General features: G+C 47.2%; 1 protein-coding gene across 1 annotated transcript; it reads left to right on the plus strand.

The window, feature by feature from the left end:
• Nucleotides 1–326: 326 nt before the first annotated feature.
• On the plus strand, nt 327–25616 carry LGI2 (leucine rich repeat LGI family member 2). Its single transcript, XM_059674206.1, is given in 9 exon segments — nt 327–358; nt 360–527; nt 2387–2458; nt 4020–4091; nt 6143–6214; nt 11708–11779; nt 12432–12601; nt 19512–19676; nt 23117–25616. Coding segments are annotated over 9 exon segments (1641 nt in total). The 3' UTR covers nt 23935–25616.
• The last annotated feature ends 1175 nt before the right edge of the window (nt 25617–26791 follow it).

Below are 26791 nucleotides of genomic sequence, written 5' to 3' on the forward strand. Positions count from 1 at the left end.
TCTTGGGGCGGGCGCCCGCCCCGCAGTCTTCATTGGCCAGGGCGGGCTGCGGGCGCGAGTGCTGATGTCAGGCGGGCGCGAGTGCGGCGGGCGCAGCGGCGGCCGCCCAGCAGCCCGGGCTCGGGTGGGGGGGCGCCGAGTGGGGGTGGCGGCCAGCATGCTGCTCGGCTGCGGCTCGGCCTCCCACACCCGCGGCGCCCGCGTCCTCGCCAGCAGCGGCGGCGGCGGCGGAGCAGCGAGCGGCGCCCGGGTCTGCAGAGGCGCCGGGTCCGAGCGCGCGGCGCGGCGGCGGGGATCGGGGCCGGGGCGGGGACCGGGGACCCGGCATGGCGCTGCGGAGGGCGGCGGCGGGGCGCCCGGCTGCAGCTGCTGCTGCTGCTGCTCAGCGCCGCGTGCCTGGTCCCGCCGAGCGCGCAGGTGAGGCGGCTGGCGCGCTGCCCCGCCACTTGCAGCTGCACCAAGGAGTCCATCATCTGCGTGGGTTCTTCCTGGGTGCCCAGGGTCGTGCCGGGCGACATCAGCTCCCTGTGAGTCAGTGGGACCCCTCCAGCCCTGACCCCACTCCTCAGCGGGCTTCTCGGTGTTTGGGTGGGGGCGCGCTGTGGGTGGAGTCTCGGGCCCTGGGGAGGATGGAGGGACCGAGACGCAGAGTCTGGGAACCCGGACAAGTCCCGGTAGAAGTGCTTCTCCGAGTGTGGCCCGCGGGCCCCCTGCATGGGACCCCCCCACCCCCCAGCGGGGAGCTTGTGCCAGTGCAGATTCTGGGGCCCGCGTGGATTGCAGCAGGGGCTCTGGAGTGGGGCCGGGGGGGGGGTCTGCATGTGGCGTCCCCAGGGGATTCAGGGGTGCACTAAAGTTGAGAGGATGTGTGCGTTGGGGGGCGGGGGCAGTGTGGTGTGTGGGCATGCATATGCAGTGAGCGTGACTGGAGTGAGTGTACCCAGGAAGGGTGAGGCCTCACTGTCCCACCTCAAGTCTGGGCTGCCGTTTACACCGCGGCCTCATCCCGACACCTCTGCACAGCTCAGGATGGGAAGAACTGAGTCAAGTCATACAGCCTCCGGAAGGGGGAGGGGGATGCCCCCATGGAGCCTGGAAGAGGGGACACAGAGCTGGGAGAGCCTTGGGGCAGGTGGGGCACCCAGCCTCATGGTCAGGTGCTGGAAGTCAGCCTGACTTCCTGCCCCGAGTCCACACCGGCTTCTCGCCCCCTCTCCGCACCACATATGACATTGGCTGCTTTTTTCAATGATGGAGGAGCTGATGGGAAAAGGCTCCACCTGATTTACCCACCTCCTTAGAGATGCTTTCAACCTGCCGGCACATGGCCTCTCAGCCGCACGCCCAGCTCTCCTAATGGCTGTGAGGGGGCTCCCGGCTCTATCTTTCCTGCTGGGAAATGTTTCCTGCTGACATGACTCCCTGCTCAGGCCAAGGTGCTGGGGATGCCCACCTCCACGCAGGGGCAGGGAATTCCCAGGTGGAGCTGCTATGCTCAGGGCACTTCCTCCTACACTACACTGCCCTGGGTAAGGCACAGAGGCCTGGACCCGGGAGTGAAGGGCTTCCTGTTTGTATTTCTAGAAAGTTAGGAACCTGGCTGGCAGGCAAAGAGGGCCTTTTTGGTTCCTCATCTTGCTAAATCGGGTGACATGGAGGATCCCAGAAATTAGAATTCCCCTTGTTAAATCCTTTATACCAGCAGCTGCTTACTCTCTCTGCATGCCAACTGAAGTCATTCTGAAATCATGTGTTGAGGTCCTGCTGTGGCCAGAAAGGATGGGGTGGGGTGGGGTGTGCTGGTGGCAATAATAGAGCCAAGCCTCTTGTCCCCCAATAGACCGTTAAATCTGGCAGATGGCATTGCTCCCACTGCACATCCAAGTTCAGGTGTCTCAGAGTTTCCCCCCCAAGGCTTTCATGGTGCATTTAATCAGAAGTGCTCCGAGTGTCTTTCAGAGCTGGGCTCCCAAGGGGAATGCTTAATGCTACTCTGGAGTTTCGTGGGCCAACATTAACGCTGTGTCTACACAAACAGAATCATGGGCAGAGGTGAAGTAATTATCCATTTGCAGCCAGGGCCTCCTGTAGTAGAGAAAAAGGAAGCAGGGGGATTGATTTACCCTGGCTGAGATAACGTCTGTGGAAGGAGCTAGCCTGATGGTAAAGGTTTCTGTTGTTCAGACGGTTTTCATATTGATCCAGTTTCTTGGGACATAAACTTGACTGCCTTGTTCCTACCCTGAGAAGCCCTGGGCCAGCTGTTTTAAGACTCATTCCTGAGCGGAGGCATTTGCAGTACAGGTGGAGGGTAAGGCTGACTGCCCATCCTGCCCAGAACTTCTCAAACCACCCAGGCCTTGTTTTGTTCCTCGCTTGCCTGCAGGAGCCTGGTAAATGGGACGTTCTCCGAGATCAAGGACCGAATGTTTTCCCATCTGCCTTCCTTGCAGCTGCTGTGAGTATGGCAAGTTCTCCCTGAAAATGGGAGTCCCCTGAGGTGTGGTCCTGGGAGGAGCGATCTCTGCGTCTTTGATATCAGTTCTTCCTAAGATGCTCAAGCTCATGAGTAGATCACGGCTGGTTCTTAGTGGTAACATGGGCTGTGGTGTTCCCACCAAGGTGGGGCTGAAGGCTCTTAGCTCGTGTCCTTTCCTTCTTCTGGCACAAGGATTTGATTGTAGATCCCAGACCCCACATCTGGCAACTAGGAATGTGAGTCCATGGAATTTTGACTAGAGCTTCACCTAAATGAACTGTTTCTCTCACTTTAAGAGAAAACCTACAGTTTAGACTCTTAATGTTACTCTGGAAATAGCAGTGTTTCTAGTTGACTGAGTACATAAACTGTTGGGAAGCATACTATGCATTTATATGCAAAGTTTTATTTAATCATCCTGTTATCCTGACAAGGAGGGAATCTTTACTTCCCCATTTGACAGATGAGAAAATTGAGGCCCAGAGAAGTTAAGTAACTTGCTCAAAGTCACAGTCAGGATTCTAACCCACACTCATAACTGTTCTACATCCCAGCCCCTCTTGGCGAGTGCCTGCCCTGTTGCCCAGGTCAGTTCATGTTTGCTAATGAAATGTCCAGAAAGCAACTTTCAAAAGCAAATTATTGACAGGCAAAGTCATGAGTACATAGCACACTCTCTGTGTACGATATTGGGTTCATAAATTTGAGATGAATCAAAAGCAATATACTACAGAAAAACATAAAGAAATGGAATATGGATCACTACTCATCCTAAGTAGACTGATTGTTGATCTTTTTATTCTTGAAATGTTATGTACCTACTTATAACATTAAATTCTGAAATTTCTTAATAACTCTAGTTCTATTAAAATATACTTTCCATAAATAGAAAAAACAGTTTTAGGTACTTTACCCAATAGACTTAAGTGGTAACTAACTATTCCATATAAACTTTTACCAAGGAGACTTAGGTGTGACTCATAAAAAAACTATTGGTGCTAAAGAGTATTCTGAAGATTTCCTACACTTTTTTTATTATTATTTCTCATGGGAATGTATAATATAGCAGAAAGGTTTCTATTTATTTATTATTTATTTATTTTTATTTATTTAGGTCTCAGCTGTGTTACGTTGGTGAAGTCTCTTAACTTCTCTGGGCTCAGCTTTCTCTAAAAATGGAGTTAGATTAGCTCCTTTTAGATCTCTACTTCCATGATTGCTAGTGTATAATTGAGGATTCATTGGCTATTTAGTTGCACTGGCTTTAGAATGCTTTGAAATAATAGCTCTCAGGGTCTCCCCTGAGACCCTCAGGGGAGAAAGGGTAGAGTAATGGGGGTGACCAGAAAATCTGGCCAAAGAGAACTCACTTGCTGTTTTCTATCAGCATCTGCGAGTTGGGTTGTGCATCTAATGGGCCAGTCTTAGGTTGAGAAGAACCCATATTTGCCCATGGGTCAGGACATAGGAAAGAAACAAATGCTTCACTATGGGACTCCGGGTTTACATCTCTGCATTGAAACCTGTCCTTTCTTTTCAGATTGCTGAATTCTAACTCATTTACCGTCATCCGCGATGATGCTTTTGCTGGACTCTTTCATCTCGAATACCTGTAAGTGCTGGGCTTGTCTGTTTGCTGAGCATTTGGTCCATCAGTACAATTGCTGGTGCCTCTCAGCTGTATCGCTTTCCAAGCCGAACAGCATCTCTTACAGAACTTGGGGGTGGAGAAAACCCCACCCCCTTTCCAGCGCTGACCTTTTACAGTTCACTTGTGTATAAACATGCCGGGACAGAAGGAGGCTGGGGGCAAAGAGGGGGAAAGGAAACAAAGAAGGAAAGATATCCATTCATTCTCTGCTGACATTTAATTTGCCACGTAGCAAGCACAATTGGAAATTGTGTTGGATATTTTTACCTCTCATAACGAGGCATGGATTTGCTGATCAGCCAGAAAGGATTCTGAGGGTTACTTAGTTTTAAATAAAGTCTCCCTGTATGGGAATACAATGTCATGTTTTTAATTCAGCTGGCCTATGTCCTGTTTGCAGTATCCCCTGGGAGCTGCTGACAAGGGTCTAATTTTCTTTTTTCTGCTTTCAAGAACGATTATTTTTCCCTTTTCAGAGGTGCAGTTCCCCGCCCCCCCCCCCCAGCAATGAGCTTTGCCCTCTCTCTGATTTCTGCCTTTCCCCCAGTCTAATGTCTTTTTTTCCACTTAAATTCTTTCATCCTTGTCTTGTGTAACTTTGCAATAACATTAATCCCGTTATCAGATGGGATTTCCTTACTTGGCATTCAGAGGGGTTTTTAAAGCCTTGTCTCTGCTTTCTTATCTGAGGTGAGCAGGTAGATGTTTGAATTCCGAACACATCCTAGGTCCAAGGAAGCTCTCTGCTGATGGTATGGCCTCAGGAAGGATGTTTCTGGAGTTGTTTCTCCAGATGCACATGCTGTGTGTGTTCCCAGGGCATTGTGCTAGCATGCTTAACATGGAAAGACAGGTACACTGCAGCGCTGAGTCCAGCTGGGTTCTCTCAAAGCATGTGAGCAGGCCATGCAGGGAGTGAATGTGAAGCTACCAGTTTTCTCTTATGAGCAGTTCATCTTAGTGTCAAGGTGATTGAGGAGGAGGTCAGCTTAGTTTATACTGAAGTCTGTCATGGAATAGACCCCTGATCTTTAAAAAGCAGGCATGGGGAAGTTCTCAGTGCAAGAACTATTTCATTAACTACTGGCATTGTGTGCAAAGCCTCTCCCTTGGACCATCTCATCAAAGACCCGCTTCCATTTGATGAAATGTGATGCCTTAAACCAGGAGTGGGGAACCTTTTTTTTCTGCCAAGGGACATTTGGAACTTAATAACATTATTCAAGGTTCTCACAAAATTATCAACTTAGAAATTAGCCTGTTATATTTGGTCAAACATTGAATTAACTCATCCCTAATGCCTTGGCAGGACCAGACCACATAATTTCAAGGGCCTTATATGACGCTCCCCACCCCTGCTTTAAACTAAGCTGTAGGTCTCTATGGCCCGAGGGCATAGTTGTAGTGCATATATTTCTCACCAAGACTTTATAGCATGGCCAGAGTTATTATTAATGCAGGATTTTAGCTCAAGCCCTGGGACGTTTCAGCGCAGAGAAAGAAGTTTGGCCCACATTCAATGTCATTATACTTCCCACTTCCCTGTGCCTTCAAGATCTTGAGAGGACCCTGCCTCGTCACCAATTTGTTCTGAGATTAGACCGTGTAGGACACGATGAACTCAAGAGTTTGCCAGAAGCCAAGTTTAATGGAACTTTCCCTCAGCAAGAACTTTAATAAGGAGATGTGAAACAACGGGCTTCCCTCAAGGGACAAAGATGTTAACAAACGTATGAGTAGCCAGGCCGTGAAATGTAAGAAGGGTTGATGTCTGGGAACATTCAGGCCTGCAGAGATTTGAACATTCTTGCCTTGGTCGAGTGCTTTCTTCTTTTTCCCCCAAACATGTTTCTATGCATGTTGCCAACTCTGAATTTGAAGACGTTCATGCTGCTCTGGAGAGCAAACACCTGTGTCCATGTTTTAGATTTTATTTCAAACGCATGCCAATATCATTTCCTAGAGCTGTTAAGCTGGGAAAGTTCCGTTTGCTTATACTGCTGTTCTCCTAGGTTCATCGAAGGGAACAAAATAGAAACGATTTCAAGAAATGCCTTCCGTGGCCTCCGTGACCTGACTCACCTGTAAGTCCTGTGAAAAGTGTTGTCAATCTTTTAAGGTGCAAAGTAAGATTCACTTCCTTGTGCCTCTCTTTTTCTTGACTGTTTTGTCCATATTGTAACATCGTCTGAATGAAACTAATTTCCAGGTTGCCCTAGAGGTTTCTATATTATGGACTGATCATCAGCCCACAATAATAAAGACACACTTGTCTTGATTATCTTTTCCATCATTCTGGATTGTCATCATGGACCACATGATTGCATGTCAAGTAGGGAGCACTCTGCTTCCAGGGGCCTACGAACGTGAGTGACGGAGGAGATGGGGAGGAAACTGACATGTATTGTGCACCTACTCTGTGCCACACACAGGGCTGTGTGCTTAGTGAGCCTTCTTCTCTTTATTTTTCAAGATAATCTGTGAGTCCCCATTTTATAGATTTAGGAACTGACACTTATAGACTCATAGAAGAAGGTTGAATGCAGGGTCAGAATTAGGACAAAGTGGAATAGAGACATTTTTTGCGGTTCCTCAAATTTGAATGCAAATAGCTTTTTCTTTTATGTTGGATTAATCGGCAGCTTAAGCTAAGCTCTCTGGGATTTTTAATAGCTTTCTGGAGGAAAAAAATTAAACAAATTGATTTGAATTGACATATCAGAATGAAGCAAGTGCACACACTTAACAAATGTAGAAAAGTGGAAAAAATAGGGACTGCGTTTATGAAAATGTAAAGAGAGCCATTGTCTTGGTAGGAGCCATTTATGAGCCAGGAACCGGGCCCCGTTTGTGTGATGGGTATTTTGTGTTTGGGTAAGATACCACGTCTCGTCCCCACAGTCAGCTCATGTGTGGTACAGAGAGAAGTGAGAAACTGGGAGGCTTTGACTGGGGTGTTGGGCAGGAGTGGTGATATCCTCAGCGTATCACCCTGCCTGATACAGCATCTAAAGAGTTTACATCAAACCCTCATGTGGGCAAAAGTGTCTGTCCCCGGGCTCAGGGAGCACTTGGTTCTGGAATCCTACCAAGCAGAAGCTCTGCCTGAGTTCAAGCTAACGAAGTCAGGAGATGAGGGAGCAGAGTGAGAGGTCCAAACATCCGGATCAGCAGAGTCATCCTGCAGAGCGTCCGACTCCTGTTGGCATAATTGCTCCAGGTTTACTTTTCTTCCTGTAAACGTTTTGATTTCTTTCCCCAGCAAATTCAACCTACATGCCCAATCCCTACATTCCTGTAGAGGCTAAGACAATGGGCTTAGAGTCACATAGACTTGGGTTCAATCTCAAGGCCATCATTTGTTATTGGTGTTTAGCCTTTTTGAGCCTGTTTCCTCATCCTTAATCTGGGGATGATGATACTGACCCCAGAGGACTGTCGCACATGGTGGTTAATGCTTGCTTGCAAAGCATCAGCCAATCACCCAGGTAAATGCTCCAGGTATGATCAGCATTGATATCATTGTCATCATCATCATCATCATCATCATCATCATCATCACCATCACCAACAACCTTGTTCCCTTCCTCCAATCATTAAGAAGTCTCAGTTTTCTCCCTGGAATGCTGAGCAGCCTTGGCAGTTTGGGTGGCCAGACAGAGTCTGCTAAGTAGACAGCTGTGGGCATCTGGAGAGGAACAGCTGTGGCCAGATAAGGCAGTTCCCAGAAGTCAGGAATGAGGGGCTTTGTTTTGAGCAAAGACTCTGGGCAGATTGTGAACCTAAAGCAAAGCCCATGAGACTGAGTTAGCCCCGATGTCAACTTTCATTTGACCTGTTGTCTATGGTTCTTGGTCTGGAAACAGGTGAGAACGTGCAGGTACTGTACATGTATATTTGCATAGCTTTTACACGTGTGCCCATGGGTGTATGGACTTCTCTACATGTGTCTACATAACTGCGTTTGTGTGTGCATGCTTGTGCATCTGCACACACGACCATAGGTGTATATCAGATGTACATATGTGTACGAGGCACCTCCTTCTCTGTGTGAAATGCAGAGAGAACAAAGGATTCCCCTGCTTGGGTCCAGAGTGCGTCGGATGCACTAATACACCTATTCCGGCATGTATTGCCACCCGACAGTCAAGCCAACCAGGCACCCTCTATCCCCAGCTCTTCAACCTCATTTCCCTAAATGTCCTCAGAACACTGGGCTCTCAGGGGGCTCCCATGCATACCCAACTCATCCCATTCCTGGCTTTCCTTCACATCTTTTCTCTGGCCCTGGGTGCTCTTTCTTCTGCCCACGATCTCCTGGGATCTGCTTGTTCTTCAAAGTCTAGATTAAGTTCTATCTCCCACGTGGAGCCATGTGAGTCTCCCCTTCACTCCTCCTGTAGCCTCCCTATTGGCTCCACACACCCAGCACCTTACCGTAGACTCAGGCCACACTGGTTGGTGCAATTTCATGGTGTTAGTTTTATCTCCCCAGCAGCAGTGAGAGCTCCCTGAGGGGAGGGCCCGTGAAGATCTTGCATTAGCTGTGTTCTTTGTCCAGCATCTAGCACAGGGCTAAGCCAGCAGGACATCCTTTCAGATTCACTGGTTGACCTGTGCTTTCCTTACTGAGCTGGGTTTTCCATGAGTACCCTACTCCTGGGCAAGTCAGGTGGACTCCTCTGGGCTGGAGATGCATGTAGTCATTAAAGCATTTAGTACAGTGATGGCGAACCTATGACACGCGTGTCAGAGGTGACATGCGAACTCATTTTTTTGGTTGATTTTTCTTTGTTAAATGGCATTTAAATATATAAAATAAATATCAAAACTATAAGTCTTTGTTTTACTATGGTTGCAAATATCAAAAAATTTCTATATGCGACACGGCACCAGAGTTAAGTTAGGGTTTTTCAAAATGCTGACACGCCGAGCTCAAAAGGTTCGCCATCACTGATTTAGTACATTATTTAAGAATGAACTGGTCCTTCCATTTCCCCACTTTTTTCTTTTTTTTAAACTCTGAGCCAAGACCACATATCAGCTCTCTAAAGTTCACTCCCATGATGAAGGAAATCACTGCCTGGAATTTGCTTGTTTAAGTGTCTGATTTTTATCCTTTATGAACTTTTCCAACACCTGCAGGGTCACAATTTCATGTAAAGAAACACGGGTCAGGTTCCAGGGCCCTGATGGAGCAGTGCCAATCTGTAAGTAAAATCTAGGACAGTTGTTTCCAGCAGTCCGGAAAGCCCAAGGGACAGGTTGCTGTTAAGTAGTTTTAGAAATGAAGTAAGTGCCATGAATTTGTAGATAAAATGAAGTGGAAAGTGAGATGTTATGCACTGAGTGTGAGTGGGGTGGATGGTCCATCTAAATAATTCAGCTTCTGAAATCCAAATTGAACGCTTGGAACGGTTGCTTGAACAGTCTGCTTTTTTGGCCTCGAATATCCCATATATTCTTATCACTTTAATACGATACAGTTCAAGTAGCAAAAAAGAAATTTAGCTGAAAAATTCCCCTTTAATTAGCTAAAAAAAATTTTTACTTTACTTTTCAGGTAAAGTGACCATTAACCAGAAAAAAAAATCAAAATAAACATGTTCTTTTCTAATGTCAAAAAGCTGTTCAGTCTGATTACATATTCAGTCTATTTTCCAATATCTTTAAAAATGTACAGATAAATCATTTAGAAAATAAAGGTTAAACAAATACAAGAAATAATATTTTAATTTTTTGTGGTTACCTAGATGGAAAGGGGTCTCCCCATATTCTGTTAGTATCTTGAAGCTGGAATGGTTGGTTAAAAATGGGCTCAAAGGCCCTAGCCAGTTTTGCTCAGTGGATAGAGTGACAGCCTGCAGACTGAAGGGTCCTGGGTTCGATTCCGGTCAAGGGCATATGCCCGGGTTGCGGGCTCAATCCCCAGTGGGGGGGCATGCAGGAGGCAGCCGATCAATGATTCTTTCTCATCATTGATGTTTCTATTTCTCCCTCTCCCTTCTGCTCTGAAATAAATAAAAATATATTTTTTAAAAAAGAAAAAGAAAATGTGGAACATTTTAAAAAATGGATTCAAAACTTTCAATTACAGTTGAGTCTAAGGAGGAACACTCATTTCTTTAATTCCTTTTTCTGGGATGGGTCATTATGATGCTACAGAAGACTAATTTCATATATGTTTCATATACATATTTCATATATAAACATATACACATATATATTTGGTGATGAATTGCCTACATGTTTCTCATTTATAGTTTTGCTATTTGTACTCATGTAAAGAAAAAAATGTAGCCATCAGTTTCTTGGCTGAGTCATATTAGAACACAATGCCTGAGGGAAATCACAGACTTGATGTACATCGTTTCAACACCTAGCATCTTTCAACGTCAGCAGCCCAGCCCCATGACATTCATCTTTAGCAGGATGGTGACAGGGCACTGCAGAATCCTGAATCATCCGAGAAAGAGTTGATGGTGCTCATTCAGAATCTTTTTTTGGAAGAGGGGAGGGGGCGCTAAGATGTTTTAGAAAGTTCCTAAAAACTAACAGCAAAAATGCAGAATGGCTTCTGGTCAACCTTTGTTAGTGAGAAAACAAAATCGATTACCATCATTCATTCCCTAAATGGGGTTCGTTGAGATTAATATTATTGTCAGGGTTAGAGCTGAGGGTCTTTAGGTAAAAGCATATTTACTGAGTCCTTTCTTAGAGTGACAAGTGATAGAATTCACTTAAATGGACCCTAGGGAATTTCTTGGTACATGAATGTACATCCTTTTAAAAAAAATCATTGTCATTTTAGTGCATAATTCATTCCACAAAGTTTTACTGGTACCTACTATATGCCAGGAAATGTTCTATGAGCTGAGGATACAGATGTGGACAAACAAATCTTTCCTCATGTTGCTTACGTCTAGGATGAATACACGGTCAATAAACAAGTAGATAAATAAAATGTATAGTATGTCAAGTCAAAGTCGTGCAATGAGGAACATAGCAGGGGAGGGAGATGTGTAGAGGTCAGGGAAGGTGGTGATAGCTGCGGACAGATGTAAGAAGGTGATGGAGTGAGCTGTGGGGTATCTGGGGAAAGAGCATTCTAGGCGGATGGACAGCAAGTTCAGGCCTTGAGCTGGGGCTGTGTTTCTCCTGTTTGAGAAATAACCAAGAGCCCAGTGCAGCTGGATCTTGGTGGTTAAGATGCCCCATCAGCAGGTGGGAATGGAGGTAAACTAGACAATGGAGGGTCTTGCATGACATCAAAGGGACTGTGGCTTTTATTCTGAAAGCATGAGTGCTACCTGAGGTCTAACCAATGTATATCAAGAGCTTAATAAATGCTGGTTTTAAAAACAAAAGACTTATGTTGTACCCCACCATTTACATTATTTTTGTGTAACTAAACTCAGTTCTTTATCTCAGTATTGATGACCAAAGCCAAAAATTGGAACCATGTTGTGCTGAAGAGGATTAGAGCTCTGTTTGAAATCATGACTTTATTTAAGGAACTTCAGAGTAACAGGGCATGAAGATAATAACCACATTAAAATGTTACTTTCTGGTTCTAGATCTTTGGCCAATAACCACATAAAAGCACTCCCAAGAGATGTCTTCAGTGATTTAGACTCTCTGATTGAACTGTAAGTAATGAAAATCAAGTTTGTGTCCACTTGTGCTTGTGCCCCAGGAAATCATGCCATTTAGTTCTCTCACCCCTTTGCTGCATTTCTCTTACGTTGTAGCTCAAAAACCTACGACAGCCGTGCCCACTGGGAAACAGCGTGGAGTCTGTGTGGGGTTGGATTGCGCCATTTTAGAATATCCTTAGTAGCATTAGGCTCCTTCCCTGAGATAGCGTATCCATCCGATTTACCTTCTAGTGTTTGTCACTTTTCACTGGACATAGTTGAACAAGATCTTAGTGTTTCAATTGTGTTTGTGAAAACTGGTTTTCTGGAATGTCCTGTTTGTGTTGGTGTGAACCTGTGTCATCGCTCCCGTGTCCAGCATGGCATGGCGACAGTTTTCAAGAGAGTTTGGAGAAACGGTGGTATGTTAGCTCTGAAAGTTCGCTGTAGGCCATCCAGTTAAAACCATAGGCACTGAAGATTATTAAATAAAGTCAGTGATAAGAACAAAAAATAGGATGTATTAAATATAAGAAAAATTTTAAATTGCATTTTTGGGGTATTAAATATATCAAGATATTAATAATTCTGGAGTCTCATATCAGTGCCCAAACACTGAAGGCATGTCTGTTTCTCTGTGCCTGTGCTTTGTTTTACTTTTTAGAGATTTAAGGGGCAATAAATTTGAATGCGACTGCAAAGCCAAGTGGCTGTATCTGTGGTTGAAGATGACAAACTCCACCGTTTCGGACGTGCTGTGTATCGGTCCCCCGGAATATCAGGAGAAGAAGCTAAATGATGTGACCAGCTTTGACTACGAATGCACAACTACCGGTATGCAGAACCCCTGTCACCAAGGCGGTTAATTAGAACAATCCCTGTGTTTTCCCTTTAGCTTGTCAACAGGGACTGGAGAAAAGTGGTTGCAAAAACTTTCTGTCTAAGTTATTTTAGGCGAAATTTAAGGTCCAAAAGGTATGCATTGATGTGGTAAGGAAAATATCTCAACAGTTTAGATTTTTGTTAACTGCACTGGCTTTAATTTTGATTCTTTACAAAATTTAAATTTCTCTAAAGATTTTTCTTTTTAAAGTCACATATAAACTGGTGAGTTTGGCATAAAAACATTTTCAGGTCAGTTTGGGTTTCCTTAGAGAGCCAGTGCAGAGAGGCCTAAACGTCTGTTCTCTTGATTGAATTACATGAATTTTATTGAAAATTTAAGTAGTAAATGCGAGACTTTAAAATCTATAAATTGCATTCGTAGTCCCATCTAAAAAGAGATAACTAGGTAAATTATAACCAATGGCAAAGAAGAAATATAAGTTAAGAGTTAATTGTCAAAAGAAGAAACTCACATTGAGGGGAAAATGTAAAGTTTGATTTTGTTTTCCAGGACCCCCCTCAGGTTCCAGTTGATACATTTTTAGGCTATAAAGATAAAATTAAAATACTAACTGCCTCAACTCTGCACATCTTGTAGAGAGCCGGCGAGTGTCTCCATATGAAAGGCTTAGATGGAGTTGCCACAGCTTCTGGCACCAGATTTTGTTTTTTAATTCTCACCAGGGGATACTTTTTCCATAGTTTTTCAGAGAGAGTGGAGGAAGGCAGTGGGAGGGAGAGAGAGAAAGAGAGAGAGAGAGGGAGAGGGAGGGAGAGAGAGGTGACAGAGACACATCAACTGGTTGCCTCCCACATGCACACCAACCAGGGTGCAGGGAGCAAACCCACAACCCAGGTACATATCCTTGATTGGAAATTGAACCCTGAACCCCTAGGTGCGTGGGCTGATGCTCTAACCACTTAGCAGCACCAGCCAGGGCTAATACCAGATTTTAAAGGAGAGAAGATCAATCCACAGTATGAAACCTGCTTTATCAGACTTAGAAATGTAAACAGGCTGAGATTTGGTATCTACAGGGCTTCAAGGCATGTCAGTAGGAGCAGCAGGAATGAGAACTCAGACCATAGTTACAGAAACTCATAAGACAAAAGAACTTGCAGAACAAAATATTCCATGTAGGCCAGTCCTCCAAATAAACGAACACTCGCAAAGTAAAAACTATTTCCAGATGTCTTTGTACATAAGGGCCCCTACTAGTCCTGTTCTTTTCTGAGAGGAAACCTGACTCTTATGGAAATGGCCTTGTCTTTCATCACCGCACAGGGGCTTATTCAGCTGTGTCATTGGCAGGTGCCCTTTAACCAGCGAGGCTGCACGCAGGTTATTCGCTGTATTGTGGAGCAGTGCAAAAAATCAGAGGTCGAGTCAATGACATTTGCACCAAAAGGTGGCATTCAAGGCCATTGGGTATGAAATGCTAAACCAAAGCTCGTTGGGGCTGTTTCTACCTCTTCCCCAGCTTTTCTGGAGAGTTCTCTAACCCCCAGGTGAAGTTAGCAGCGTTTCCATTGTTCTAGTCACACCTGGCCATAGTGTAAGAAAAGTTTGCCAAGCTCTGAGAGAAATGACACGGGCCATAGAGGGACCGGGAGACTTGGGAATAATTTACGCGAGACAACCTTACTTCTGAGCTTAGAGTCCCGTGGATGGTTATGAAAACCACCCAAGCTCTGAGAATTGTCATGGGAACGGAGGAGACTTGGAACCAAGGTGGCCAGGTCCTGAAATCTGTCATAAACCCAGAATCAGTGTGAGTCCCTAACACATCTTAGGGCATTCTCTCTCTTATATAGATCTTCGCTAAACAGCTTCCTATTAAAATCAAGGAAGTCATCACACCTCCCTGGTAACAGGAAGATGAGGATTCTATCTTTGTTATTGTTTTATCCCTTTAAGAATCGTGGACAAATGGCCCTGGCTGGTGCTTCTCAGTGGTTAGAGCATCGGCTCCATGCACCAAAGAGTCACGGGTTTGATTCCTGGTCAAGGGCATGTACCTGGGTTGCAGGTTCAATGCCTGGCAGGGTTTGGGAGGGTGTGGGAGGCAACCAATCAATGTTTCTCTCTCCCCCCCCCACTTCCCTTCCTCCTTCCACGCTCTAAAAAATCAATGGAAAGAATATCTCTGGGTGAGGATTAACAAAAACACCAGAAAAGAATCATGGACAAATGGGCTCTTGCTCCCAGGGTCTTCCATCATGAAAAAAGGCACAGCCAAGTTGTAACCTGTCCCCAAGTAGAGTCCCTGCCTCGTAAGAACATAGGTCAATAGATTGTGAGTTTTGGGCTCCTATCTCCTGCTCAGATAAAGCCTCATCGTCTGGGGCTTTATTAGAGGCTGAGAGGAAAAGTGCGAGGAAGAGGAAAAGCCCATTCCTAGGTCGTGGGAATGACCGCACCCTCACCAAGGAGCACATCTTCTTAGTGTATTATTTCCTTCGTGGCTCAGATTTTCAGGAAAAGAGTAAGTTCTTGAGGTGGAGGAGGGGAGGCAGACACTGTTCTTCCCAGGGAGAGGAGGGTACTGTTACTACCCTGTTCCCAGCACAGGGGTGTAGTTAGCACCTCGAAGCACCCTGGACTGTGTTCAGCTCTCTAGGTTAATCACAGTCCTTCCTGAACCCTCCGCCTCAAGTCTATTTTTATCCACCTCAGAAATCCCTGTTACCTGCTCATGATTACCCCTGTGAGGCGGATAATTCACTAAATTCCTTAGAGGGAGGGAATTTTGCATCCTAATGGTCCTGTTAGCTGCCCTGTTTCAGGGCTGATGAAAATGCAAAGAGAAATAATGCATTAATGTGCAGTTTCTCTCCCAGTAGGATAGGCATCATGTATAATTTATTTTCTGCAAGTGCTATAAATAGCGAGGTAAAAATCTGTTGATTCCAGGGGGAGCCGTGCCCAAATTGGAAGAGTCCCACTGACATCATGAACTTAATCCAGTGTGAATGGAAGTGGCAGGCTTTCGCAGAGATCCCACTAATACTTAAGCGCTAGTAAATTGGTGTCACATCCATGTGCACATTCTCCCAGAGCTTTCCACGTGGCTGTGCGCTTGCTGCTTGTGAAAGATAAATTAAGACGAGGATGGATGAATATTTAAATTTGAGTCCCTTCCCCCCATGTACACAAGCTCATATGTATCGATCATTCTATTCCACCTGTTTCTTTCTCTTTTCCTTCTCTCCCTCCTCCTTTTTTATTTATTATTTTTTTATTATTGATTTCAGAAAGGAAGGGAGAGGGAGAGAGACAGAAACATCAATGATGAGAGGGAATCATTGATCGGCTGCCTCCTGCACGCCTCACACTGGGGATCGACCCCACAACCCGGGCATGTACCCTGACTGGGAATGGAACCGTGACCTCCTGGTTCATAGGTCGATGCTCAACCACTGAGCCACGCCGGCCAGGCTCTCTCCTCCTTTTTTTATGAGGAGGGGTTCTGGAGGGAGAAAGTGGTCTCCTATTAGCAATTCGATTTCTAATTCAAATGAGTTAACAGTCTGTGTTGTGCAAGATACTCAGTGTTTACAAAATATGATGAAACCGATGTTTTGGGAAAATAAATGACAATCAGACCATTGAAGGCCAGATTTGTAAAATGCTCTCCAGTCTGGCAGCTCTGTTCTCATTCTGGGAATTGTTAATAAAAGCTGACGTTGGGGCCTGCACTTTCAGTGACCTGTGTTTTTAAGCAGACGCTCATGTTGCTCATGTTTCTGGGAAGCCAGCGTGCGGTCGGGAGCCTGACTAGAACAAGCCGCTACAGGCACTGCACGCGTGTTCAGAAGCTTCTGCAGACCGGGGTTAGACGAATGCCCCCGGGTAGAGGAGTGGTTTACAGGCCTCCGGGTTGTAATGAAGAGAGGGAGAGGGCACCTGTGTCCCCAGAGTCCTTTGCTAACTCCGGGAAAGGAAGCGGACAAGGCCGGCTACCATTTCCCATCTCGCGACCTGTGAGCACAGAGCCCCGGGGCCTGTGGCCTCAGCCAGCGCTTTCTGGCTTCTACGCGGGTCCTGCGCGTGCCAACAGGAAAGAACCGAGGCTGATGCTTTCTGTTCCTCTTTGGCTGATCAGCGCTGGTATTTGGGGGGTTTTGGTGGAGGGTGGGGGCTCTTCCCTATCTTCATGCAGGCAGCATAACGTTATCATTGGAACTGCGACTGTCCAGCTACATGGAACTGTATCGTTACATATCCAACACCGCTGAGGCATGTCCACAGACGGCTCTGTGCTGACACTACGTGCACACTCTTATTTAGTCTCTACGACCACCTATGAAATAAACATCCCCCTCATTTTACTCATCCTCATTATTTTCTAGCCCAAGGTCGCAGACTACAGTGTAGGGGGGAGCCTGAGCCCCAGCTCTTCTGGATAGTCCACTCCCTGGGGTGGGGGGAGGGTACCTCATCCATGATTGCCACCTGTCCCCACCCCCTTGGCCACTTCTTGCTGTTGGGGTACAGAGGCAGCCTCCTCTTTGTTTCTCCCTCTTCTCCCCACACCTGCAAGCATCACTCATCAGCCCCGTCCTCTCCCCACCCCAGTCCTCAGAATGAGCCAGCGCTCCCACACTCATTAAGCCAGCAGCCTTTATTAAGCACCTGCTGTACACAGGGAGGGCCACCTCTGAGAGGTAACATGCCTTGAGCACTAACTGTGTGCTATGTACAGTTCTAAATGAGTACGAATCGTAACATACAGTGAGGAAACCGAGGCAGAGAGAGGGTAAGGAACTTCCCCGAGGTCACTCAGCGGGAAGGTGGAGTCACAGCTCTGGCATCTTATCTCAGATGTCATTAAAATGGACACTCCCCCAAGGGACAGGCCAGGGGTGGTGGCGAGGACAGAGGAGGTGGACTGTCCTTTCTCGGACCTTAGTTCCATGTTTATTAAGTAGCTGCTATGTACTAAGCCCTGAGGCAGGCATTTCTGGCAACGTTACCCAATGTGTCCCTCTGCCATTAAGCTTGGGAGGTAAGTATCATTGCCCCCATATTGTGGATAGGTAAACTGAGGCCTTGTAAGGGGAAGTGTGCACCCAGGGTCTCCAGTGCAGGCAGTGGTTTTAGGTGGTCTGACCCCAGGCACAGTGCTCTTCCTGGTGCCTCTCATTGCCCTCACTCCCTCAGCCCTACCCCTCTTTCCTGTCCCTGCCTGTTGCTTGCTCTTCCTGTCACTATGCTTCCTACTCCAACACTTGCTCAGCTGCTCCAACTCCTTTCCTGCCCTGTTCCCTCAGCACTGTCCCTCTTGACTCACTATGGAGTGGCCGATCCCCTTATTGCCTTTCTGGTGTAACAGCTGTCTAAGGCTCCCCAGTCAGATGTATTTCTCCAGTGGCTGCTGTGGGCTCATGCCACGGGGCTGTGAGAAGTGTAAGACCCAGGTCTGACCTTAGGGAGCACTGTGTTCAGGAGACACCCCATGCTGTGTGCCCATGGCCAGGCGTGCACACCCTCTGGGCTTCTGGCTCTGTACAATGACTCAAGGTCTAAGATCGCTCCCATGTCCCCAAATCTGACTCTGATGATGCTGTGTTGAAGAGTCAGTTGGTGTGGGTAACAAGATGTAAACAGCAGTGCCTGATTATGTGTCCAGTGAATTAGGAAGAGTCCCAGGGGTTGGAGTGGTCAGGGAAGGCTTTGCAGAGAAGGTGGGACTTGAGGGGCCCCAATAAGGACAGTGTGGGGAGTTGAGGGGCAAGGATTTTCTCATAGAGTGACTCTCCTTAGCCAGACGTGCACCGTCATTTTACCCCGGGGCACACTCAACCTGCCAGGAAGCAGTGCACGTGGAAGGCTCTCTGGCTAAAGAAAGAACTTAAACTTTATTAGTGTCCCCCCCACCCCCCTTCATCAATTCTCCAGCTACCCCCCACACTAAGTGTCCTTGCATCCGAGGGCATCCTCACGCTGTTCCTTGGTAAAACTGTACATTTCCTACCGAGATTTATAGTACAGCGAGTCTGTCGTAGCTCAGGGCAGTCATGTGGACGAGAAGTTTAAATTTACCACTAAATGTAAGAGTTAAGCACTTGCTCAGATTGGGCGGGTTCTCTGTTGCTTGAAAATGCAGCAGACCTCCTGTGAGTGCTTGCTGAGCTGTCCAGACCCCAGGCAGAGCTGTCACTCATTGCACTGGGCCCAGGAGTCAGTAACTGTCTTTCCTTCCTGGGGTGGGGGGCTGGGGGAGGGGTCTTTATAAACCTCTGAGACTGCATGGGAGGGCTTGGCTTGGTTTCCAAGCATGCAGGGAGCCATTGGGGGGCTGACTTCTCATTGTGAGCCTGCCGAGGCAGCCTCCCCACCAGGGTGATGCAGAGCTGGGAGTGTGGTAACAGGTGATAACAGGGTCCCGTTGCCTGGTCAGCTTGAGAACCACCCCAGCAACAGGTTTCTTTACTACCCGGCTCTTCTGAGAGCGTTAGACACAGCTTTCCCCAAATGAGGCTGCCCACTGCTCCCCTGGTTCATGGAAGAATTTTCAGGGTAGTATCAGGAGTGCGGCTCTGTGGCTTCCCTTCTGTCTGGCCTTTTTGAAAGCCAGGTCTCACCAACTGTGTTTAAAACATTGAGATCCTTCAGCCAAACCTGCGAGCTGTTTATCTCAAAGAAGCTGTATCAGAAGCTGTGCATTCAGTTGGAGATTCCCGTGCATGCCAGAACCTTCTGGAATCTCCCAGAGTCAAGCACACTGGGATGTTAGCGTTGCTTCTTTCCTGTCCCCCCCTCCCCTTTTTGGAACCAATGAAAGGAAAGAAGAGGTGGTTGATGACTCCCACAGGACATCTCATGGAGCCTTTCTCTTTAAACACCTATTCCCAGATTTTGTTGTTCATCAGACATTGCCCTACCAGTCGGTTTCGGTGGATACGTTCAACTCCAAGAACGACGTGTACGTGGCCATCGCCCAGCCCAGCATGGAGAACTGTATGGTGCTGGAGTGGGACCACATCGAAATGAATTTCCGGAGCTATGACAATATCACAGGTGCGTGTGGCTTTGATGTATTGGCCTAATTTCAGCGAGAGAAGAAACATTCTCTGCTGTACCACGGGACCGCTTGGCTCTCTCACCTGGTTAGATTTTAGGGACACATCCCAGCCCACCCTCATCTCTGATTTTTCACGACATGGTCCATTTAAGCCTCAGGTGGTGATCCTGTTTGTTGTCTGGGATCCTTTTGAAAAGGGAGAGAGTGATGGGTTACGCATGGCGGGAGGCATTTTCCTGGAGAGGTGAGAGGTCACTCCGAGAACCCCTTGATCTTTAGCAGTTATGACACCTTTGATTGCAGCAACTTTGTAGCAGCTAACAAGCCCTTGCTTTTTGTTAAGCTGATTATTAATGAATACGGTAATGAACACATGCACACAAGTATGTGTGCTCATGCACACACATGTACATGTGCATATATGCATGCTCATACACACGTGCACATGGGCACACATACATGCCGACACATGTACACACACGTGTGTGGTCATGCAAATAAACACACCTCCATTGTCTAGCTGTTCTTCCTGCCCCCTTGCCAGGTCCCGGTGATCACTGCTTCCTCATAATAAATGCAAACAAAATAAGAATACATGGCTCTCTAAACCCGGGCCTTTGGGACAAGACTTAGTTAATGATTCTTTCAGTGCTGGCGGGGGCGCCCAGTGTTTTACTGCTACTAAAAATGGAGGGTCTGCTTGCTTTTTAAATAAGTGGGTAAAGTTAAAATAATCTTGCAAAGACTTCTCGTTATCAAGTGCAACCTGATAATATTACTAACTTTATAAGCAGCATCACAATGGCCCAACAGTTACCCCGCGAGAGCATTTCCTTTAGGGTCCCGATTTGGAGATGGAGCAGCGTTTTGCTGTTCCAGCGAGAAGCGGATGGAGGTGGAATTTCTGGAGGGGAGGCTCCTCGGAATCTCTCCGGCACCGGCACCGGCGCTGAGTGGCTTCGCAGCAGGTGCGGGGATGTGGGAGGCAGGGAGTGTCGTGATGAGCCCCATCTCGCAGCCCTGAAGGTCTGTGAGACACACATGCAGATGCCACTGAGAGGCCATTCAGATGAGCCACGTTGCTGTCGGCCATCTGGCCGTCTGGTGCTGAGCTCACATTCCTGAGAGCAGCCCGCTCGTCCACGTGCAGAGTCAGCACCGAGCTGCACAGGTGAACCTGCCGAGGGAAGCCGAGGCTTCGGGCCCTAACCCAGCCCACATGAAAGGAAAAAGGGGGGCGAGAGAGGGAGTCACGGCCCACGTGTTTCTGCCTCTCTCTTTTTCCTGACTTGGAAGGCGGTGAAGGGTGAATGAGCCGGCCCCTCTGCCTTCTCCCCATGATGGGAGGTGGGAGCAGAGTGATACTTCGCTCTTGTGCAGGGCGAGCCAATGTCAGTGCTTGTGGCTAATGCTGGTTGTGGGCCTGTGAGGTGCCAGGTGCTGGTTTGTGTCATTGGACACACACACACACACACACACACACACACACACACACACACACACATGATGATCTCTGCTGCTACCGACAGCTCCATGGGCTAGAAGTGTTCACCGGGCAGAGACATTAGGGGGCATTTCTGAAGTCAGTTCTTTCTGTCTCTCATGCCCCTTGGCTGAGACTGGCAGGCCTCTGGGTGCCTCTGAGCAGCAGGCACCTCCGGGGCCAGGTGCCCGGGCAGCTTTCGAAGAGCAGTGTGGTAGTTTAAACCCAGAAGCCTTAAAAAATATGCACAATGTTTGACTCAGCAAACACATAAGAACACTGCCAGATGGTTTTCCAAAAACAATTTCTCTACGAGGAAGCATGTTACTTACAATCATGAAAAGCTAGAAATAACTGCGGTGTCCAATAGTAGAAGATTAGTTAAACGAACTACGGGGCATTCATGCAGTGGAATGCGGTGTAGTGTTTAAAAGTCTAGTTATAGAAGAGGAAATAACATGGGAAACTATTCACAAGTGAACATGGTCAAGTGAAAACACAGGTTAATAAGAAGCCTATGTATTTGTACTATAAGCTCAAATTTATTTTTAAAAAGTGCATATGAATATGAGCATAGATTGATAATTAAGAAATATATCAAGATATTAAGGATCATTTCAGCATTTGCAGGACCAATGATTTTGGTTTTCTTCTTTGTGTTTTTTGGTATCTTGTTGGTGGAGTGTAGGCAGGAGCCAGACTATCTAGGTTTCCTTTGGCTCCGGCCATCAGAAGAGGCCAAATGTCTTCAAGCACTCTTATTAAAATTGTTTCCTCCTGCCCACGAGCCCTCACTCCTACCATGTGACTGCCTCCCACCCCCAAGGAAGGAAGGCCATTTAATGGCCAGTTCTGCCCTATGGAGTTGGGAAGTGGTTTTGGAACATCATGAGGACAATGCGTTTGGTGTGTCAGTGAATTTCCTGACTTGTACACCTGCCTCTAAAGACACAGAGACCCAGGTGACCAGCATTTACATGTTTCTATGGAGCCACCATTTATAAAAGGGGTTTGATTTATTTTTAATTATGGGAAACTAGACATAGCATAAAATGTACCATCTTAACCACGTTAAGTGTACTGTTCAGTTGTGTTAAGTACATTCACATCATTGTGCAACCAAAAGAACCCTTTTTGCCTTGGAAAACTGAAAATCTCCACCTATGAAATAACTCCCCACTTTTCCCTCCTCCCAGACCCAGGCAGCCACCCTCTCCTTTCTGTTTCTATGAATCTGACTACTCTACGTACCTCATAAAAGTGGAATCATACACTATCTGTTTATTTGTGAGCTGGCTTATTTCACTTGGCTAATGTCCTCAACATTTATCCATTTGTATCATGTATCAGAATTTCCTTCCTTTAAAAAATATCCTTTTTTTATTGATTTCTCAGAGGAAGAGAGAGAGAGAGAAACATCAATGATGAGAGAGAATCATTGATTGGCTGCTTCCTGCACACCCCACACTGGGGATTAAGCCTGCAACCCGAGCATGTGCCCTGAGCGAGAATCGAACCATGACCTCCTTGTTCATAGTTCAATGCTCAACCACTGAGCCATGCCGGCTGGGTAGAATGTCCTTCCTTTTTAAGGCTGAATAAAAGCCCATTGGATGGGTAGACCACATGTGTTTATTCATTCACCCATCAGTGGACACTTAGGTTGTGTCCACCTCTTAGCTATAGTGAATAATGCTGCTATGGACATGGCTGGACATGTATCTCTTTAAGACCCTATTTTGAATTCTTCTGGCTAAGGGTCCAGAGGTGGAATTCTGTACTATATGGTAATTCTGTATTTAACTTTTCAATGGTTTAACTTTTCTATGGTTTCCAGAGGGGCTGCCCCATTATACAGTTCCCACCGGCAGTTCCCTAGGGTCTCCGTGTCACTGTGGAGGAGCATCTTAACCACGGCTGCCCTAATCCCCTCTCCTCTCTTTTGGGGCACAGGTCAGTCCATTGTGGGCTGCAAGGCCATCCTCATTGACGACCAGGTCTTTGTGGTGGTGGCCCAGCTCTTCGGCGGCTCTCACATCTACAAATACGACGAGAGCTGGACCAAGTTTGTCAAATTCCAAGACATCGAAGTCTCTCGCATTTCCAAGCCCAACGACATTGAGCTGTTTCAGATCGAGGAAGAGACGTTCTTCGTCATCGCCGACAGCTCGAAAGCCGGCCTGTCAACGGTTTATAAATGGAACAGCAAAGGATTCTACTCCTACCAGTCCCTGCACGAGTGGTTCAGGGACACGGACGCCGAGTTCGTCGACATAGATGGGAAATCGCACCTGATCCTGTCCAGCCGCTCCCAGGTCCCCATCATCCTGCAGTGGAATAAGAGCTCCAAGAAGTTCGTCCCCCACAGCGACATCCCCAACATGGAGGATGTGCTGGCCGTGAAGAGCTTCCGGATGCAGAACTCCCTCTACCTGTCCCTCACCCGCTTCATCGGGGACTCCAGGGTCATGAGGTGGAACAATAAGCAGTTCGTGGAGATCCAGGCTCTCCCATCCCGGGGGGCCATGACCCTGCAGCCCTTTTCTTTTAAAGAGAATCACTACCTGGCCCTGGGGAGTGACTACACGTTCTCCCAGATATACCAGTGGGACAAGGAGAAGCAGCTGTTCAAGAAGTTCAAGGAGATCTACGTGCAGGCTCCTCGTTCCTTCACCGCCGTCTCCACTGACAGGAGGGATTTCTTTTTTGCGTCCAGTTTCAAAGGGAAAACAAAGATTTTTGAACACATAGTTGTTGACTTAAGTTTGTGATCGGTGAATTTAAAGGACACAGCACGAGCTCTCAGGAGAGAACTGAGAAAACATATTTAAAAGGGAGCCAGGTTCAGAGGTCTGACATTAACACTGCACTGGGGAAATAGTTAGACGTGTTCAAGCTTTTAGAACTCACATTGTAATCAGGGATTACATTTACTGGCTAACTGCATGCCATGTTCATCCTCCCACTTAAAAAGACATAGGGAAGCCTGTAATTCCTGAGAAAAGAATACAGTAGTAATTCTTACCATCTAGGAAAGTAATGTGAGATTTTTTTTTTTAATGAGGGAGGAGAAAATCAGATAAGATAGGACAGCTCTTATAATGAAATTTTTAAAAAGACCAAACAAACTATGGGCCCTTCTCACCCCATTTTAGCTATCTTTCTGGTAAGGACTCTTAAAGCCAAAGTCAGCTGAAAAGATGTGCTGATGGTAAGTTTAAAAATCAGGTAACACTCAGCATTGCTATTTTGAGCCACCCTAATTTCCCGACCGACCCCCCCCCCCCCCGCCAACCCCCCTTCCTAGTAGAACCTTGGCTTTTGCATTGGCTCATATGAATGCTTGTCATGGGCGTGTCAACAAAATAATGTTTGATGAATTGCTTCCTCTGCTACAAAGAAAATCTTCCGCTGACACCTGTCTAGGCCCAGCATGGGCTGTGGGCCCAGGAGGGAGACAAAGGAAGTCTCCTCTTCTTATGGTTCAGCGCTGACCCTCGTGGTGGCCTGAGCAACAATGCCTGTTTGATGCTCTCCATGATGCATCGCTTCTCAGAGCCCACTCTGAGTGTGTGGGTCGCCAGCAGACGGGCCAAAGACCGAATGGTGCTTTCTATTCTGTCCTTTAGAGCAATAGAACAGGTATTGCCATCTGATGAGAATTTCCGAACTGAGATTTTGTAGAGTCAAGGAGGACTTCACACACGTCTCCATGTACTTTGAAACCTAGAGATGGTCCTTGGAATGATGCATGCCTTTGCCCCCTGGGCAACTTAATATTTCAAGTAATTGAATAGCAACCTACCTACCTGCCCACCTGCCTACCTCCCTGCTCATGTAACCGTCTGCTTTGTTGATTTGCTGATATTGCTGCTGCCAGCACCTCCCTTCCAAAGGTGCTGTAGCAGCAAATTGTAGAAGCTGGGGTACTCAGGACAACACACTCCTCCCTCTCCCTGTCCTTTGCTCCCTTGGGGACATGTGCTGACAGGGGAATCATCCTCTACACAGAAATGGGGGAGGGGGCGGGCGGGGAGGACCCACTGAACAATAGGGACCAGCTTAGGAGCCAGACATGTAGAATCCCACAGACTGGGTCTGCGCTCAGGGGCCCAGGTGGCCTGTTTCAAAATGGGTCTCTCTGGTGTGGACCATCGGGAAGCTCATGGGGACAGGGATCTGGTTTTGTGGAGGGTCCAGGGGATGTTCTGCCTGGTTAGCTGGTTCTCTTCAGAGAATAGGAAGTGAATGGTTTCAGGAGTGGCTCTCAAAGAGTAACCCCACAACTTGTAGCCATGAACGTAGCATCATCGTTGTACTGTATTACTTTTTTAATGATTTGTGTTTGCCAAGTCATGAGTAGGTGGATGTTTTGCCACAAATATGAATGTATGTGTTGTTTCCAGACTGTAAGCAATGCGGATCGAGGCAATAAATAGCACTTAGAGAACAATGCGCTGGTGTCACAGCAGCTCTCTTGGGTACATTCTGGGACTCAAGGTTGAGGGCTCCCAGCCTCGGACACCAGGGACTGTCATGAACTAGCTCATCCACACATGGTGGCGTTGGGACGTTCCTACGAAACACCGAGGGAACTGGAGGAAAGTGGCGTGTTTTCATTTTTTTAAGCACCAATGACTCTTGCTCCCGTGTTCTTTCCCCTTCCTGGTTGTTTGCATTGACTGCAAATGCCCAGATCCCTGCATCAGAGGCTGGACGTGGGGTAGCTCAGCTATTCCTCGGGCTGTCATGATGGTCAGACTATTCTTTCTGGCACATGGAACCCTTCCGACAAGGTGGGGTGGGAAAACGGGCACTTGGCAAGTAGTCAAGTAGGAGACGTTTAGACAGCCCAGCGCTGTGCCAGATCGAAATGATGTTCCTGATTCAGACGTTTGTAGAGAAGGCAACTGCGCCAACATCAAGGCGTTGTCTCTACGGAGCGGTGTACCAGTTTCCCAGCTGCAGCGCTGAGGATGAAACTAGGGGCTAACCACGTGCAGTCACCACCCTGGTAACCATTGCCCAGAATCTGGAAAACCAGGGAGCACAGGGGGCCGGGCTGGGTGTCGGGGGACTTGCTGAGTCCGGGTGAGACAGGATGAAAGACAAATTTAAAGCTTATGGTGGAGGCGGGGGTCGGAGGGAGAGAGGGTGGGGAAGCCACTCAGTTGCAATCAGGATTTCTTTTCTTTTTCTTTAAAAAACTTTTAGACAAGATCGGCATCTGCCGTCCCTAGAGTCCCTGCCCTGAGGGAGGAGATATTTGTTCTGGCCGACTTAGGAGTGGAGATGTTCTTGGCGCCAGGCGATGGAAGCTTTGCTTCATTAATCTTACTGCTCCATCCCAAGAGTCCCTCAAGTTTTAAACAATTTCTGCAAGAAGATTTCTCCCCGTAATAATGTAAGAGGAAAAACACCAAGCAACAACAAGAATTCGAAGCAGAGAGTCTTGGGGGACCATCCCTGTGGAGATAGCGTTAGGGTGGGCTGTGCTTTTTGCTCCGTTCCTTCCCATCACCCACTGCTTGATCGTCTCCACTGGTTTTGTCTTTACAATCTTGGTGGCGCAGCTCCCAGACTGAGTCCCTCCACATAGACATGCGGCCAAGACACACAGCCTTAAAG

Source organism: Myotis daubentonii, chromosome 1 (genome assembly GCF_963259705.1).
Source record: "Myotis daubentonii chromosome 1, mMyoDau2.1, whole genome shotgun sequence".
Taxonomy (NCBI): Eukaryota; Metazoa; Chordata; class Mammalia; order Chiroptera; family Vespertilionidae; genus Myotis; species Myotis daubentonii.